We start from the raw sequence: 20,075 nt of genomic DNA, 5'->3' as shown, positions 1-20,075 counted from the left end.
TACTTGTTGATGTGTTCTGCTGAGCATATCTGAAAAGCAGTTGTCCACCCCAGGTAGCTGTTCTTCTAGGAGCTGGGTTTGTGAGAGATTGCCCAGTGCCAGATGTGCTCTGATAGGAGTGATAGCTGTGAGGAGTGACCCACTGTTTTTTAATATAATACATTGCAATCATACTGTCTGTGCGTATTAGCACCACCTTCTGGTGTCGGTGACTGCAAAAAGCTTTCAGGGCTTTTGGAATTACTAGAAGCTCTGGATGATTGATGTGTAGATGTCTCTGGATACTGTCCATAGACCGTGAACTGTGAGATCCTGCATATGTGCTCCTCGTTCCTGAAGGGATGCGTCTGTGGTAATGGTGACTTGCGAAATTAGGGCTTTGAAAGGCCGACACTGCAACATGTAGCTCCTGTTCCACCACTGCAGAGAGCGATGGGTCGCTGGCCCTACCAACACTAAATCTTGTAGAGGCCCCCCCGCTTGAGACCATTGACATTGTAGAGTGTGCTGAAGAGGGCACTTATGTAGGCGAGTGTGTTGTACTATGGTTTTGCAGGAAGACATCATACCTAAAAGACCCGTTACTACTTTTACTGTGAGTTTAGCTTGTGGTTGAAAATGAGACAATGTTTATTTGAACTTTAGCACTCTTTCTGGACTGGGCTAGGCTTTGGCTGTGACTGAATTGAGTGTTGCATCAAGAGAGGGCTGCATTTGTAGGGGTTGCAGATGAGACTTTAGTATGTTAAGGGTAAACCCCAGTTCGTGCAGAAGGTTGATAACCTGTTGAGTGTCCTGAAGGCATTGCTGGTAGTTTGGGTTCTTGATAAGTCTGTCGCCAAGATAGGGGAAAATATGTATTCCTTCTCTTTGGATGAAAACCCTTGGAGCTGTAGTGACCCCGAAGGGTAGCTCTTGGAATTGGGGGTGTCTGCCGCTGAGTTAAAAACGGAGATAACGGCGGTGCGCTGAATGTATGGGCATATGGAAGTAGGCGTCCTTTGAGGTCTAATGCCGCCATGAAATCTCCTTGCTGTTGCAGTGGTATCACCTTTTGTAGTTTGACCATTTGAAAATGTTCTCAGGAGATGGCACTGTTGAGAGGCCTGAGATCTAGGAGGAACCTTCATGTTTTGTCCTTTTTGGGGATGAGAAGATAAAGGTAGTACACTCTGCGTCCCTGATGTTGTGAGGGTACCATTTCTATTGAACCTTTTTGAAGGAAATATGGTACCCTGGCTTGTAAAAGGGTAAGATGTTCCTGAGGCATATTCTGTGTTCTTGGTGGTATTGTGGGTGGTGTCTCCTTGAGTTCTAGGCAATACCCATTTTTGATTATTGATAGTACTCATTGGTCTGTGGTGATGTTCTGCCAGTGTAGATAGAACATTTGTAAACTCCCCCCAACTGGTGTAATATGTGGTGGAGGGAGGTGTAGATGATCACTGTTTTGGAGGGGTGGGTATTTTGCTAGTACAGGAATTTATATAGCGCAACTCACCAAGCGGTTTCTAAGCGCTTGCTTAGGGAACCCGTCCTGGTATTCCCCTGTGAGATAACCCCGACAGGGTATCCGCAAGGTGAAAGCCAGGCATCCCGCCGCGAGGGGCCGTTGTGGAGATTAAGCAAGCTATTGCCCAGAGTCGCAGAGTGTGAACCCGTGAATCAAGTAGGCACCGGCACGAGAATTGTCGAGTCCATGGACATTTTAGGACTCAAGACCCCGCCGAGCCGTGAATTGAACCCTGGTCCCGGGCTGACCTCTGCTTCCAGGTCTGCCACCTCTAACCAGTGAGCCACACTTCTAGTGGTTGCACAGCCTCTGCTTCTATTTCTGTAGTTTGATCTATAGCATGAATCTCTGGTAAATTGACTTGGATATTAGCGTGTTGTTCAATGGGCCAGGGGTGTGGAATTTATAAAAATATCTACTTGTCCAAGGGGCAGGTTGCTTCATAAATCTACTTGCCCTGTAACAAAATCCACTTGTCCCTTTGGTGCCATGTAGTGCGGTGACAAATAATGGCAGCAATCTCATTATACAAGAGCTCTTATATAGTCTCTCTGATTATGCCAGGGCTCATACCATAGTAGTGTTTGAATACTAGCAATCCCTTAATGTTGTCACGTTTCGGCAGGTCTACATACTGGGACTGAAGCTAGTGGTAAGCAATAGTTCCAGGGTTAAGTCTGTGCAAATCTACTAACTTGAATGTTTTAAGGGTTTTCAACAACTCTTCTCTAATCTTTTCCCATACTGAGAAATATTGGAAATTTGCTCTTGATAATGGCAGATGTAAACCTTCTTCCAGAGTTGGGAAAAAAGTGGTTGGAGGGAAAATGAACTTGCAAACACTCAGGTTTTCGCATGAGCAAATCTACACATGCATATTTGCTCATGCTAAAATGCAGTTCACAAATATTTTCAAGGAGTACAATTTCTTGCCCTACTTTTGTAAATTCTTGTGAATTCACGAAAGCCATAGAGCTGCACTTAATGCAAGGACATATACCAAGGATGCACTTTTGAGACTTTCTTTAATAATTGGCCCCCTAATTTGGTCTGGCATTAACCATGACCTTTTGTGTTTATTCAAATTCCCTCTCTTTCTCTCTCTCTCTTTTTCTCTCTCTTTCTCTCTCTCCCTTTCTGTCTCTCTCTCCTGACTTCACTGTGAGTGACAACATTCTGCTCTTTCACAAGGAGCATATCGGCGCACAAAGTAGTTTTGTACAGTGCCAATAACTAATGTGGCAGTGTGCACTTTATTGAGACCAAAAATAATTTTTGTTTTTGCCAATGTTTGTTTTAATGGTGAGGGCCCAGCAGCTCTCACGTCAATAAGGTTTTACAAAAATCATGTAAAAACAAGTCACACATTGTTAAAACTAAAAAGCTGACCACCAATCTCAGACCTACTGGCTTTGCCAAAGCTTGTTTATTTTTATGTTTCCCATAATCTTATTGAAACTGGTTACACAGATTTTCCAATATGAATATTTTTGGGAAATACTAGCATGCATCAACACATTTTCCTAAATGATGCTGCAATGAAATGGTACCTGAAATTTTATGGTAGTTTAGCAAAATGTTTTTTCCCTACTTTCATTTTTTTAGGAACATTTTAAATTGAAAGCAAAGAATCATTAATCTTGCTCTCAAGCTTCTGAAAATATTTCCATTTAATCAGAGAGCATTCTGGGAGCATTATGCATAGCCTCATATTGCTAAACTTTGAAACCGTGTTTACACATTTTAATATTGGAACACCTGTCAGTAGTGCAGTCAGAATTTACATTTACTTAGAGCGCTCACCCTAATAATAAAGGATTTAAATTATTGAACCATAAATACAAGTTTAAACAGCATTAACATATGCACACAAATATTAACTTAACTGCAGGCAGTGCCCTTCCCTGACCCTTAATGTGGCACTGCAAACTGGCAGCCAAAGGGGTTGTGCTGCAGGAGGTTGGGCCTACTTGTCCCAAGGACAAAATACACATTAAAACTTGTTGCCCTTGACCCCAAACAATTAGCCCTGCGCGTCGGGCTATAGGAATTCCACATCCGTGGACGTACCCCTCTGGATGCACCCCTGTATTGGCCACTACGTAAGGACCTACAGTGTTGGTAGGTCTGTAGAGCCAACATTGCCGTAGCAGTGTCAGTGTCCTTCTTTATCTTTTCTAACATTTCATCCACTTTTGGACCAAAAAGATTTTGTCATTATATGGTAAATTGAGCAAGTGCTACTGCATGCCCGGTTTGAAGCCAGAGACTCTGAGCCATGCATGTTGTCAGATAAGGGCGCTGGTGTTGGCCTTACGGGTGCTTGTGTCTGCAGCGTCCAGGGCACACTGTATAGTGACATTAGAGATAGCCCTGCCCTCTTCTACCAATTGCGTACCACATTGTTGATATTAATCAGAGAGGTTTTGCAGTAGTTTCTGCATTTTGTCCCATGTGGTAGGATTATATCTGGAGAGCAGCCCTACAGAATTTGGTTGGCTGCCTGTGCTGTGATGCGCTTACCTGCAGCAATGCATTTTTTACTTTCCTTATCTGCATCAGGCGCGTCTTTATTGCCCTGCGAATGTGCCCTTTTCCTGGCTGTGTGTACCACTTATAAATCTGGTGTAACTTGGCCCTTAACATATTCAGGGTCCATTCGGCATTCCCTGTACTTCTTTTCAATTCTAGGGGTGACTACCCTAGATTTAACTGACTGCTTGAATAGGTCCTGTGTAGAGGACAAGATACCTTTAAGCATAGCCAGCGACTGAGGTGTCTTTTGCAATCTATTAAGTGTTTCTACTAGGAAATCCTCCTCCTACTGTATAGTGTGTAAGGTTACCTTCTGGTAAGCAGCAGCCATGCTGATAATCTCATGATTAGATGTAGTATCACAGGGTACAAGTCGTAAAAAAAGAAGTGGGGGGACGGTGTCGCCGGAAGTGACGTCACGACAGGAAGTGACGTCACGAAAGGTGCCGAGCTCCTCGTCCCAGAAAGGCCAAAGATTGAAGTTCAGCTGTTTGGCAGGGGGGACGGTGTCCCCCCAGTAAAATAAGTGGGGGGACGCCGTCCACCCGCGTGGTACCCCGACTCGAGCCCTGTAGTATCATCTGGAAATGATAGTTTAGATGGGTCGATGTTAGGAACAGATTTATCCACCAGATCCGCATAATAAGTATCCTATGGGTCGGGTGTAATGAGGATCCCCTGTGGATCTGAGAAATAGGGGATCTTGTATTCCTCTGGTTGGTCATCACCAGTAGGCGACTTATCGGGTGAAAAATGTGACTGCTCTGAGGGGAAGTGTTCAGGAGAGGGTAGATGCCCTGGACTTAGTGGTGGTGAAGGCAGAGTAGGCGAGGATGGAAGCAAAGGAGAATGAGGGTAAGGAGTAAGAGCAGAAGGGGGGAAAAAGATAGGGCTTGTGCCTCTGCCCTTCTTCTTCTTCTTCCTTGGTTGTTTAGCTGTTCCAGGCCCAGCAATGTTCTTGTAAAATGTGTACTTCCTTTAGGGAAGTGTAAGGGAAACAGGTGGTGGTGCTTTGGTGCCTAGTTTTCCAGTATCGGGGTGTAAAGAGAGTTGAGTTTGTCTTGCAAGTGCTCTATAATGGGCTGCACTGGTCTTTGTCATGGCTCAACAGCATCTTTATTGATTTTTGGCGTTGAAGGTGCTGATGAGAGTTTTGATCCTGATACAGCGTTGCACGTATGGTTTTCAACGCCAAGGGCTTAGGTACCGGCTATGGCGCTAATGGCTTTGGTGTCAACACCTCTTTCTGTTTCGAGGTTTTTTCCAGACCTGATGTGCGCTTATTCGGCTCCGATTAGTTGCCTGACTTTAGTAGTGCTGATGTGGCCTTTTTCAGTACTGGCGTAGAAGCAAATTTTAAGGCCTTATATTTTCCAACGCTAGTGAAGGCTTTCCAGGTGGAGTGGATTTATCTTTGTGCGCCTGCTGTTGGAGACCATAATGGCCCGAGGGCAGTGGAGCTCTGAAAGCCTGTTTGGTTGGTTTGGTAGTGGTTGGGTGGCTTTTGCTGAGATACTCGCGTGCCCCTGCCTGGAATCGGGGTCAGAGTCTGAGCTGTCCCCTCTGCTTGCTAGCAGTATTAGTATATCTTGATGCGCCATCTGTGTCTCTGTGTCCTCAGATCCTTGTTTGGGGTCTGGTGACTGCTCCCCGAAGAAAGCTGGTGCGTCTTCTGTGCGTCGCTGCATGGGTTGTGGGCCCAACAATGCTTCCATTGCTACCAAAGTGTTTTCTTCGACAAGAACGGCAAGCACGTTTGGCAGGAAGTATCCTTGTGTTCCGGTGACAAAAAAATATTGTACACCTTATGTTGGTTTTGCTGGGAGTACTTCGTGTGACACTTGGGGCAAAAGCGGAGACGTGTGTTTTGCATCCCTCATGGTTGCTGGCATGGAGAGTCAAAGCAAAGACGTTTTGGAAGGTTGGGCCCAGGCGGGTGCGGGTGCTTGGAAATGTTCAACAACACCAGCTGGTGTTGTTCAGTAATGAAAGCTGTTTGGTTGGAGAGAAAACCCAGGGCACTACCAAGGAACTTCGGTTCCGGAGCTGAGATGTCGACGTCCGAACCCAATGGCGGAAAAAAACAATCTAACAAACAATCCAAGGAACATGTGCAATACACACCCACCGAGGAGTCACTATACTACGTGCCTCGAAGACTTCTTTGAAGAAAAACAACTTGTAATTGTCCGAGCCCAACACTAGATGACAGGATAATGCTAAGCATATGTATCTGCACCCATCGTATGCTACGAATATAAATAAAACTGTTAAGATATTCAAAATTACAACTTTTTGTTTTTAGCGTTTTATGTAGCGCAAACTAGACCCGAAAAATCAGGTATCAGAGCGCTTTACATGAGCACCAGTTTCGTTACAGAAGGACACATTCATTAATGTTAGGTACGGGAAGATTAAGTGATTTGCCCAGAATCACAGGATGTTTTAGCGTCGTTGCAGAGACTCGAACCCGCTTCCCCAGTTTTGAGGTCGACCGCTTTAGCAGTAAGGCCACATCCTCACCCCAACATTGACAAATTAGCTTCCGTTCAGGGAAAGTAAATTCAACAATTGACAAAAATAAAAGAATTACATCGGACTAATGAATATCTGACCAATTATTTTGATGTACCATGCTTCTTCCAGTCATCCAATAGAGAAAGTGATTATATCCATTTTCATCATTTCATGTGACTTTGGTTGAACACATTACATTATTAAAACAATTCTAAACAGCCCCGTGAACATGCAACATATTTTAAAACTACTTAGACGCATTCAAATAACACTTATCAGTGACGTTCACTTCTAAAACGCGTAGAACCTGTGCATTAACTTCTATAACTAGTCTTTAACCTCCCGAGATTTATAATTGGCAAGATAGCGCCACCACGTGGCCGGCGGGAGAACTGTTCTAACGCTGCCTGTATTTAGCCACATACATGTTTTCAGGAGGCTACTTCATACAGCTTAAGTGCACTTCATTTGCCTAAACTGTAAACCCTGAGTGTCCGATAGAAAACTGCATGATTGTTCCCATAGGACCTTAAACTGGAGATGTTGGCACAGTAGAAAAGCAGACTCTTAATTGATTGAGACAAAGAAGCCTAAGATGATGGGCATTTGCTTGAAACTACAACCAGTGGATGGGTAATAACTTGTCTTCTGAAATGGAGCCCTATGGATTCAGAAAGCCAGAGTGGGCGCTCATCATGGAAGTTCCAATGCCAGATCTAGGAACATGGCAAACATGATAAATATGTATCCAACCCCAGTGCCTGCACAATTGTAGTTACATGTGTGGCAGTTTTTGCAGATGGTGTGCACCAGAACACTTTTTTAAAGACCGGGACTTACTTTTCCTCATCAGATGTTGACCCAGAGCAAGAGAGAGAAAGGCAGAAAAGGAAGAACGAAAGAGGAATCGAAATCCAGGAAATCAGCGTCAAATGGAGAAAGCAGACAAGAAAAAATCGCATGAGTGAGATTTAGCGGTACAGCAAGGTGGTGGAAGAAAGAGGCATGAGGTGGAATGAAGAGTAGACACTTGTTGGTGTTTGGCAACCCTAGCATTGGGTAGCATGAGCAGTATGCTACTAAAAATTGTAGCTGGTACACGTATTATTTTTTTTGTTATTATATATATATATATTTTTTTTTTTTACAAATTAACGACTGGGAATAAAGCCTTCTGAAACAACTTGGTAGAGGTCAAACATTTCTGGAAGGATATGAGAAGTGTTCTCCTGAAAGGAGTTAGCTGGTTTTATACCCTGGACTAACCTGATGAATTAAAACGTACATGTGGGTTCCAAGCCTGACTTTCCTATGTACCTGAATAACCTTATCGAAGAAGCTATAGGTTGTTGCCCACATTCTAACAGGAATACAACCCTGTGGACAGTGTGTGTGCTGCATCCAGAGTGTTAGTAAATACTTAAAGAGTTGAATTTGGTTTAAACCAACACTACCAGCCTCAATAAGGTCATGCTCAGCCCAACCCTGCCAGTAACTGTAAAGCAAAGGCATTCTTTGCATGTGACCCAGAGTCGGATGGGAAAGCAAAGGCTTGGAGTACCACATAACACAACCAGTTTCCCAGGGCACAAGTCGGGGGTACACGCGGGTGGACAGCGTCCACCCATTTTGTTTTTACAGTTGAGCCCCACTGAAAAATATGCTGAATTCGTCCCGGTGTAATTTCCAAACACCGGGACACTTTCAGCAGCGCCTGCACGTTGTTGTCTGCTTTCGATCCCCAACAACAAGCAGGCGGGGAGGGGGCTTTGTTATTACAGACTCCTGCTGGGCCCATAACAAAAGGCAAATCCTAGGGGTCATCAGGTCTCCGTTTGTTTGAGTCTCCTGGCTGGCAGCAGTCAGGAGCCTCACACGTAGAAGCAAATGCAGCAGAGGGGAAACAAAGGCTCACACCTTGGTAGCACTTCACACATACTTAGGAGAGACAGATTTTCACTTTGTTCAGGCTCTGTTTAGGAGATATGCATGCACTGTAAGAACGGCAGATGTGTTGATCTTTCCCAGTATTTTCACAAAATAAATAGCATTTATATAGCCCATACTGCCCTTGAGGAGGCGTTGAAATAATTTAAATATCACTATTTTTTCTTTTAAAGCATTATTGGTAGAGGATATTTACGCTGACAAAAGACATTGTTTTATGTGAAGCTTACAAAAGTGTGAATCTTCTGCCTAGATCAGGAGGGTTTGCAAGTATACTAGAAATGTGCTCAAATGTACTCATGATAGACCTGCTAAACATATTTGTGAGGGCTTAAGATCTGATGTCACTTCTTGTGATGCCACTTCCTGTGATGTCACACGCCACGTTGCCTCTTACATGTTGACTAATTAGGTTAGTGCCCCACTTCCATTTTTTAGGACTTGTGCCCTGCAGTTTCCCCCTTAAACAGGACAGTACCTAGACAATGGTGACCACCACAAATGTGCCTATTGCTAATGCCCTTGGCCTGATAGAACAATTAAGGGGTGAATGTCTGTAACCCCTGGGCCATGTTATACAAATCAAATAGCGGGTCCTAACAGGATATAGAATAACTACTCTAAAAAGTAAGTCAATATCTTGCAAAACGGCATAGTGAAATTCAGGAATGCAAAATACCCCTGTGATATTTCAGAAACAAGGCAAACAGCAGTCAGCTTTATGTTATATTTAATTGTATAAGGAACTTATTTTGAAAAAGTGCTACTAGTATATGTCAACAAAACTGACAGAAAGATGTCGAATTAAAAAAAAAAAAAAAGCAGAGCATTAATGGCTTCCAGTCTATTTCATAAAATAAGGCAAAGACAAGTTGTATTGTCAAGCAACTGCACCACAGTTCACAGCCAGACTGCGCAAGGGGCAGTCCAAAATTCAAAAGGGTAACATTGTGACCCCACAAAAAATAGGTGAGCATTAAGACCCTGGCAGACTACAGCCTACTACTACTAGAGAGCTCCACCTTCCTGCAGAGAGAGGTCTGTATACTTTTTGAGGAGCCACCTTACAGCACTTAAAACTTGCATGGCTGCTACCATGTTACATGAGGCTGCTCCGCAAACTTTTATGTTTTTTAAAAACAAACTCCCAAAGAGGCCGTTTGTTTTGTAAAACAAAAAAATAAAGACCCTGAGAGTTTTTTCCCAGGGTGTAGTGGCCATTTTAATTTCTATTGTTTTCTTTTGTGGCTTTTCCTGACTTTTCCGAAGAACATAAGAAGATACCTTAAAACATCTGCCCTAAATAGAATGGACGCTCTGAGGTACTTACAACCAATGGCCCAAAGTCTTTTGGTCCACCAGTGTAAGGCTTCTTCCGGCGGAGCCAGTCGGGGATGCCCTTGGTGGTAACATGATGGTTCATCAACAAAAACTAGAAAGGGCAGACCATCAGTAAGGTAGACAGGATACTCGGGCACATTTGTGATGGAGTACCCTGTCTGCAAAACTCTATGTAACCCCTGCAGTTACCTGCGCAGGGTCGCCTTCAGGATAAAAAGGACACTGCCATTTCATGGAGCAAAAATAATATTTAATTGGGCATACACTTACAGTCTTTCTTTCAAGGGTGAAGAGCCAAGAAAATACAGTACGCCTCTAGCCTCTACTAGAAGCAAACTAAAAGGAAAGTGTACCCAGGGTTTACAGATTTCTGCAAAGAGTGCAACAGTAGTCACCTGTTAATGGGGAGTGAGAGCAGGTTGTGGCTGTCACTCTGGTAGACACATAAGAATGGACCATTTTAGCTTACCCCTAAATGCTGGTGCTTCACTTACTCTGGTTATCCAAACTATAGATCTTCAGTCTCACACACCTGAGTGATGTAGCAGCTCGTGTTGCGCGCGGACATTCATTCACTATTCTCAAAAAACTTTCCCAGAGACTTCAGAAGGCCTCCTTTAAACATTGTGATTTTCAAGGTTGCTGCAACAGATTTAAATACCCCAGAGTAGAGGAAGAGGCGATGGCATGCCCTTTAATAATAACTTGCGGCTAAATCAGCCACTCTAAACTGATTAAGCTGTTTAACATATTCTCTTTAGATACCCCTCTTTCCCCACTTCGAAATCATGTATCACCCCTACTTCCCTCGCTCCCCTCTACCTTTCTGAAACACTTCTCCATACTGGCCATCTCCTGCCACAAGCCACCCTATCCTGATCGAGCATTTCAACGCCCACATGGTCAACCCACAGGCACAGGCATGGAGAGCTCCATAGGCCTTTGTCTCTGAGAGACAACTTTTGCATCAACAAAAGAGAAGAAGGACCAACAGCCTCACCAGCAGACAAGCGCCCTGCTGACGTCATAATTCAGGTCTGCTATTCTTTCAACAAGTACTTGGGGCGCACCTCCCTTTCCACTGAGCATTTAATTCTAGAGGGAAATGATGTCAAAGTTTGGTGCCAGAAGGTTCTCCCAGGGTCGTGTTCATCCAAGTCCCCAAACACAAACCCTGTCTCTTCTCTAGGAGTCGGGGTCGATTAAAATTCAGGAGTCGCCGCCATTTCCAAGGCAACTCCTGAATGCGCAGACATATTTAGCTGTTGACTGTGTTTGATTATGTGCTCTGACATTCTCACTGCTGCGCGTGCTGGCATATTCATCTGGGCTGATATGATCTCCTGGAAACCAGTGCTGAGTGTTGTCATGGCGTGTGAGAGCCGCGGCGTGATACCCACCCGTTCACAAGCACAGCTCGAGACATGGCTGCTTTTTATTTGCGTCACTGTGATTATGCTGCCAAGAGCTTACCTTATAAATGCAAGACTTTGCGTTCAAGAAAAACAGCTCTATCGTCGCATTGTCCTTCAAGTACGATATGCTTTCAATGTAGAACCTGAACAAACAAAACAGAGAAGTAAAGCCATAGTTAATATCCACGTTCATTTTTATTCTATTTTTTTAGTCAAAGTTCTAGAACCACATTCATTTATTTCATACTTGAGACAGAAAGGCATATTGGATTGTTTTTTCTAAATGATTTTCTTGATCAATTATTGGAGATTGGAGCAGAGAACATTGACTGTGAACATTCTGACTGTGAACCCATGCAGAAATCGCAGTTGTCATATTTCAGTTTTCTACATTTGGAAGGAGTTGAAACTTATTTTCACAAAGCATGAAAACTACAAATATGATATTCTCTTTGTTGACAGAGAGTTAAGGTTGTGTACACATGCTTTGTACCATTTGACCTAGTGTGTCACAACTGATGGTAACAAATGTCAATTAGCAGTCTAAAGCGCATCCGAGGAACACTACACTTTTTTAACATTTAAAAAATACTGTAAAATGTGCTTTAAATAATAATTAATGATTAATTATTGTCTGAATTTCTGTTAACTATACTGCAATACTCTGGCCCTCTCTGCAAGCGTGTGCCCATCACAGAATCTGACGCAAGTAACAATTTGAGCTTTTAAAAATCCTCTCCTCCTTGGGACACCAGTATTGAAAAATTCATCCACCTCGAACTCCCAGCAGTGACACCGATCATCACCAGCACAATCATTACGCCCTATGCAGCGGAGACATCCCCAAGTCCATAACATGCAATCATAGCATGCATCCTAAATACACCTCATGTGGACCCTGATAGTCTAGCTTACTTACTACAGACCCACCTCCCAGTGATGGTAAGTCTCTGGAAACTCTTGTCACCCAACAACAGTTCTCCCATCTGGATTGAAATATTCTTCTAAATGACCTTCAGTCTGGCTTCAGACCTGGCAGGGGCACAGAAGCCACTCTATGAAACATTATGGAAGAAGATCTCAATTCCAGCGTCAAGGAGCGCATGATCATACAAGATTCCTCAGCCGCCTCTGACACCAATGACCATCAGGTGCCGAGTGAAGGACTGAGAACATGCTGGCCTCAGAAAACTGTGTCGACGTGCTTGACTTCGTTCCTGCAAAACATACCCTTCTAGTCAAATTATTCCATTCTTCTACGGGATATTTCTTAATAAAATTTTATAAAGCATGGGCCTTGTCGGAAGGACTGGGAACGAGAGTAGCCTCACTATTCACTAAAAACAAGGGAATGAACAGTACAGGTCAGGGGCAACCATAGTACAAAACATTTATTATTACGTCATCAAGCATTTACATTGCTATTTTATTGGCGATGAGAAAGGGCACACAGGGATTTGATGATGGAAGGTTTGCAGTCAAGGATGCTGATTGAGTCAATCCAAGATTGAACTGGTAGCGGTGCTGGCTAATGGGAAGAAGCGATGAGGAGAAAAGATTATGTTTTAAATGAGTGGCCATCCAGCCGTAAACACATTTGAGAGTATAAGCTAGATGGAAACGCCACTGAGAGAAGAAATCTTAGGGTGTACCGGCATATCATCTGTATATGATGATAAAGGATCCCCAAGTTCTTCAATATGACCAAGTAGTTCAATATATAGGTTAAAGAGTAGGGCCAGAATGGAGACCTGTGGATCTCTTCAGTTAAGGCAATCGACTTTAAGAGAAAAGAGTATATTTATATCATTGTGAACGGTTTGCCAGGTAAGATGTCAACCACTTGAGGACCAGTCGATCAATGGCCATTCATTTTTTAAGGGTTTCAATGCGATTACAGCGGTTCACTGCATGCAATGCAGCAGACAGGCTGGGAAGGACAGGAGCTGCTCTGTTCTATTATGAGGAGCGTGATGTGCATAATCCATGACCTGGAGCAGTGGAACATCGAATGTGGTGTACATCAGAGTTCTGTCCTGTCGCAAACGCTATCCAATTCTAACACGGGTCCCCTGGCTGACATCCTAGAGTCCTACAAGATAGGGCATCATATGCATGTAGATGATACACAGTTGGACCTCAAGACAAACCCGGCAACTTTCCCAACATTTCACTGCCGTGTCTCAGGTTGATCATGGATAGAGGTTATTTGGTTGAGTCTAAACAGTGTTAAACTGAATTCGTCAGCTCAGGCCAGAGGAAATGAACAGTGTCTCTCCTATCTCTTTGGACACAACACACAATTTGAGTGCAAACTTTAATAATGGCCTATCACGTACCCTCCAGATTAAATGCCATCGCCAAATGTGATTTGCACCAATTATGCCTGTTAGAAAGAGTTCTGCAACCAGCCCACTGGCAAAATATTGCTCAGGTATTTCCACAATCCTCAATGGGCTCATTTCAGACCTATATTAGTTCATAAGCATATAGGCTGGTCTCTTATGCATACTGCTTTCAAAACTCCTTAGAGTTCAAAATCAGGGAGCTCACCTGTTATTTGATCTGAAACATGACCACATCACTCCGGCTCTGAACTCCTCCCACTGGCTCCCAGTAAAAGAAAGAGTGACCTTTAAAATACTTTGACACATTCACAAAGCATTCCATGGCCCCTCACCAAACTACCTGTCGACCCTATTTGACACTTATTAATAGACAATAGGTTTCAGGTCAGCCAACTAGTGCATACTCTCGACCAGATCCCTGAGACACTAGAGATATGGGAGGTTATTTCTCCATGTGCAAGGCTCCGAAAGGAAAGGAGGACCTTCACCTCTTCCCACGGATATTTGGATCGCTTTTTATCTCTAAGGCAGCCCTCCTCGGTGTAATCCTAAATTCTTCCTGGTGAGACGCCTACATCCGGATCTGACTCTTTACCAAGGCTCTTGGTGACAAATGCTTATTTAAGGTTTGATCGTGTTTGAGTCATATTCAATAGCAGACTATTATCGCGTGAGGACTAGAGCGCGACACTACAGGTACAGGGCGGGCATCAATGCTGGATGACCGACTGGCTCTTCACCTCAAGTCTCGCCAAATGAACTGAAATGAAAGTTACGGCCCCCCTTATATGTAACCAAATTGCAAAGTCCATCCGACCCTTCAAATGAAATAATAAAATCGAAAATAAAATGCCACACGTTTGATGTTTCCCAAACTGAACACAGTTCTTTCCTTTGGCACTAGAGGGCAGCAAAGCCCTTGCTGTGTTATCACGAGGATTACCAAATGTATTAAATAACTGTATCAAAAAGGATGTTGTGACAAAAAAAGGCCAAGAAGCTCCTTTCATGAATCGAAGTAAAGAAACACAGATTTCCACGGCATGGCTCAGAGCATGCCATTAAAGATAGGACTCCGAGAGGAAATGCAACCCCAGATTGCCTGCAAGCAGTAATACAAGCTTCCTAAATACAACGGCAGGCACAGAGCTGGAAAAACGCGGTACACGCGCAGAGGGAAAAGCGTGCCATTTGAAAACAAATTGATTTGGCATAAAACCTCTGGGGGTATTTTCCCCCTCGTTGTACAATGTGCCCACCACTGGAAGCACACCATTGCCCTATCACGTTCTTGCTCAGGGAAAATCAATACGAGTTATGGTTGGGCAGCCAGTCACTAACACATTGTGGAACACAACAGCACGCTGTGAAACACAACTGTACATGTTTCTAATGTTAGGCGTCCTCCAAGGTATTGATAGACTTTTCAATGCACGTTTTAAATGTATTTTTTATTTTTACCGTGAGGACAGTGCTTTACGTGGAATGAAAAAGCAAGTGGAGACTCTAAAAGGGGTGTTGGAAAAAAGCACAACTATGAATTCTTTCCAAGAGGCATAACACATGTAATTAAGGGCATGCCTTAAAATATGTGAACTAAAACCCCACGATCCAAATACAGATGAATAAAACATCCCTAAGGTCTACGGAAGTGTTAGTGGTCTTCAGAGTGTCTCACTCACTCCCATGTCATTTTTACACCACTTTCCTCGGCAGTCTGCCACTCGGGTAGTCACTTATGCCCTGTTTCTACCCACATCTCTCTGAAATCCTCAATTTACATATCACAAAGATCATCTCCTTCCTCTTCATCATTGTCTTTTCCCTCGGTCTTCTGCAGTACTTCCTCACTTAACGTCCCCTTTCTCGCTGATGTAACCGCAGCATTTTCTTTTCCTCTGGTGTTGTCATTATTTCGATAGCTGGGTACCCCCTTCAGACACTTTCACAAAAAAATGGTAATTACAGTTATCACATATGTGACCATCGTTCCTTGCACTCTTGTAGAGAGGCCATGGACTGGATGAGCATTTACTTTGACCACCTGTATGGCCTACTGGCTGGTACTGTAAGAAATGTGCACTGCCTTCAGCCTCAACTCCAGACCTCTCAATTATGCACTGATATGCGCACCCACCCACAGCCTACACTGACTAAGGCAACTATTGGTGACTCAGTATAAAATAATCAGACAATCCCTCGAGATCCTGGTTCAACAAAGACCTCAACGCAAAAAGATGACAACTGAGAGCAGCAGAAAGACTCTGGAGAGCAAAACGCTCTGCCTCCCACCTTCTACAGCTCAGAGTTAAACACAAAAAAAATGCAATCCTGGGATTCCTCTCCACTCGCAAGAGATAGAGGACGTTTAAAGTGCTCTCAGAGGACAACATCTCAAAGATGATTGCAAATGCCAAGCCCTCCTCTCATCTTGAAGATCCTCTTCCGTCCTCCCTGGCGAAAAGCCTCAACCATGCCCTAACCCCTCTATGGAAAAAATAATAACAGCTCTCTGAGTAATAGGTTGATGCCCGACTGCCTCAAACTAGGACAAGTCACTCCGTTGCTGAAGAAACCAGGTGAAGACCTAGAAGACCTCAACAACTTCAAGCTCATCTCCAACCTTCCCTTCCTGGCAAAAGTTCTTGAGAAATATATTCTCTCCCAACTCACCCAAAACACTGATGCCAATAATTTCTATACTCACTTCAATCAGGTTTTAAAAAAGGATGTAGCACGGAAACAGCCCTACTGAACATAGTGGTTGACATACACAAGTCACTGGACTCTAACAGATGCCGCCTACTCATCATCCTAGACCTATCGGCAGCCTTCAACACAGTCGATCATAAGCTGCTTCTAGAATCACTCCAAAATGTTATCGGAATTGGCGGCCTGGTCACGACGTGGTTCACCTCCTATCTCCATAACCTCTCCTAGCTAATAAAAAATCAACAACTTGACCTCAGACACGTCCCCCATAACCAGGGGTGTCCACCAAGGCTCAGTCCTCTCACCTACACTCTTCAATATATGCATGGAATCCCTCACCACTATTCTCAAACAAGCAAACATCCTCTACCACCTCTATGCAGACGACACCCAGATCTCCCTAGAAATATCCTCACTAGAAGACATACTACGACTTAACTTCACTCTCGTAAAAGTCCAAAACTGACACTCACATAACCGCTTGAAACTCAACCAAGATAAGAAGGAAATCCTACGCCTATCCAACAAAGGACTGACTTCTCGGGTCCAAGAGTGGACAAACTCCATCAAGTGCTCCTGCAAACTGATGTTTTTTAATTTCGTCAACTCTTTGGCGATCTCCCTTGACCCAGCCAGAGCATGAACCAACACATAACAATACAGCTAAGAGAGCATTCTACAGCCTAAAACTCCAACAGAAAATCAAATCCTTCCTCCCCCAACCAATCTAAAAACCAACATGCAATCGATGGGACAACGGGAATGCCACCATCACTGGCTACATGAAATAAGACCTAAGGGCCACACATAATGCTGCAGCAGCAAGAATGGACACCAGAGCAAAAAGTCACGGCCACATCTCCCTAAAAAATCTTAAATGGCTCCCGATCAAAGTACTTTGCTGCTTCAAAGTGGCCTGCCTCAACCACAAAGTCCTCCACACCAGTAAACCAGCTTATCTTGCGTCCAAACTCTCTAAAGCAGGCCAGACAAGAAATCTAAGTAGCACCAAGACTCTGCTTCTCATCCACCCAAAAAAACACAAACAAAAAGCCCTCAATCGCTCCTTCTCAGGCAATGCACCCGAGATCTGGAACTCCCTCCCAGTGCATATCAGGACAAAGCCCTCCTTTATGGGCCTCAAAAGAGAGTTAAAAGAACTTTTCTTCAACCGGCACTCCAACACTCCATATCCAACACTCAATCCCTCCTCTAAACTCTTTCCCTCATATCACTGTTTCGCCTCCACAAATACCGTAAGTCGCCCCTCAACAAATCTGTTTAGTATAATCTATGCTCTCCTATCATGGCCTTGTCCGTTGTCAGGTGTCTCTGTCTGTCACGCGCTCTGATACCCTCAGGTCTTGCCAGCGCTATATAAAACTCTTTAAATCCATACTAATATTATAAAAAGAGAGCCCAAACCTTTGAGGCGGGTGATCTCAGTAACCACAGCACCAATCACAACACCCAATACAGCGTTGGAAAGGGCAGTTGCAGCAGAAGGACATAGGCTATGCAGACGGCCACCATATATATATTTTTTTGCAGAGTTTTATATAGCGCGAACTTGACGTGAACTGAATCAGGTATCAGAGCGCTTTACATAGCACCAGTTACGTTACATGAGGACACACATTCATTTTTGTTAGGCACGGGGAGATGAAGTAATTTGCCCAGAATCACAGGATGTTTGGTGTCGTTACCAAGACTCGAACCCAGATCCCCAGGTCCGAGGTCAAGCGCCTTAGCCGTTAGGCCAACTCCTCTATACATTTAAAAGGTAAATGAACCGTGCCAGCAAAGTAGTTCCTTGTGGGTGTGTCTGCGTTGTGCTGTGGGCGTGGGTGTGACTAACACTGGGGGCGTGTGGTACGGCCATCACATCGTGGGCTGTGGGCGTGTGCTGTGGGCGTGACAAACGCTGGGGGCGTGTGTCCACCCTTCCTGCCATGTGAGTCGTACATACAAGCGCCAATTACGTTGCTGCACAGCATCAAGGGGCACGCTGGGGGCGTGTGCTACGTTCCGCCCTTCATGCCATGTGGGTCGTACATTAATCAGAAGATCGTCTGCTGTGGCCGTGTGCTGGGGGCGTGACAAACGCGTTCACCTGGAGGCCTGGTAAGTAACATTACTGCAGCCTCTCCTGCGCACTGTTACTGAACTCTCTCATTCAACGAAATTACACGTGCCTGCTACCATCAACCAGGGCTCTCGCCGGGCTCAGGCGGCGGATCAGTACACTAATTACACTCGCCTGATAACATCAACCAGGGCTGCAGCTGGGCCTCAAGTAGGGGAACACGCGCCTGCTAACATCAAATAGGCCTGCATCTGGGCCTGAAGCGGGGGAACACGCAAATGAGCGTGTCTGTGGGGACAATTACTGCAGCCTCTCCTACTCGCTGTCACTCAACTCTCTCATTAAACAGATTTACCCGCGGCTGATAACTCTCTCATTCAACGACATTACACGCGCCTGCTAACATCAACCAGGGCTGCAGCTGGGCCTTCTCCGTCCCTATTCTAATGAAACAAAAAAATGTTGTCTACCGCGAGACTTTAAAATAAATTGCCCTTGCCAATTACACACATTACACACATTCTATTTCATACCCGGACAATGTCGGGACGGGCTGCTAGTAAATAAATAAAAGGGGTTATACAGTAATTGTAAAGCAAAGCAAATGAATATAGAGCCAGATAGGGACCCGCTTCAAAGTCACTTTTTAATTACAGTCAGGTGTGAGACCCGTCTGCACTTGGAGCGGAGGTCGTCCATGGGGCTTGATTTGATCTCTGCTTTAGACAGAGGCTATAAAATGTATGAGTAATTTTCAATGGGTAATCACTGACATAGCAACAATGCTATGGAAACTACTACAAGCAAAATGGGTTGCAGCCTGCCTCGTTTCCCTAGTAAAAACACAGCCACAATCAGCGACCTCCGACATGCATGTGCCCAGGTGATTTAACGATGGCTCCTTCCTTGTGGTCCTCATAATTCCCATGGGGCTGATAACAGCAGGTACTGGCTGCACTGGAATGATGAGATCTGCAGAAACATTGTGGATCTTATTACTTTCAGACAGCAAAATTTGTGAAAATTAGGGGGGGAAATGAGGAAGTACTGGGGGAATCCAACCCAAAATTACTGAATACCCAGTAATTTCCCAATTTCTTAGTAGAATCTCAGGAATCAAGTTTTCTTGGACTGGATTTCCCCCACCCACAGGTTACCTATATCATCACTATCAGTAACTCTGGGGATTCTAGAACCTTATAGTCATGATTCAGCTTCGGAATCAGAAATATTTTTCATAGTCCATGCTGTATTAAGCTATTTCCATCTTCCCTCAGAACTCGATAATTTAAAATACTGAGTAGAGCCTCACTACGGTTCTAATCTGAACAACACATGCATCTCCCATCGGGTAGACATTTTGAATCAAACTTTAAAAAATAAAAGAATATGTTGGATTGAAAATAGAATTAATTTTAAATGTTTCTAATGGACTGCAACTGAAAGTGAGAAAAAACGAATGTAATGCATATGAGCACTTCTGATACATGCAAGGATTTGTTGAACCAGGCGCAAACAATGAGGTAATGGAGATTAAACATGATGAGTGTCCATACACACAGAGGTAACAGTGAACCCCACAACATAATCAATCAATCAATCAATCAGGGAAGTACACCACATGATGCATAAAGTTTGGGTTTCGTTATTATGAACTATTT

The 20,075-nt window shown here is 44.0% G+C and overlaps 1 protein-coding gene across 7 annotated transcripts in view; it reads right to left on the bottom strand.

Moving 5' to 3' along the window:
• FRMD4A (FERM domain containing 4A) overlaps positions 1–20,075 on the bottom strand; it is an 853,273-nt gene that overhangs the window by 206,003 nt on the left and 627,195 nt on the right. For all 7 annotated transcript variants that reach the window (XM_078674208.1, XM_078674207.1, XM_078674206.1 and 4 more), the window contains exon 5: positions 11,327–11,411. In XM_078674208.1, the coding sequence (XP_078530334.1) occupies positions 11,327–11,411 (85 nt within the window). The remainder of the gene's footprint in view (positions 1–11,326; positions 11,412–20,075) is intronic.

This window comes from Lissotriton helveticus, chromosome 1_1 (assembly GCF_964261635.1).
Source record: "Lissotriton helveticus chromosome 1_1, aLisHel1.1, whole genome shotgun sequence".
NCBI classification, from domain to species: Eukaryota; Metazoa; Chordata; class Amphibia; order Caudata; family Salamandridae; genus Lissotriton; species Lissotriton helveticus.
This window is presented reverse-complemented; position numbering and strand designations above follow the sequence as displayed.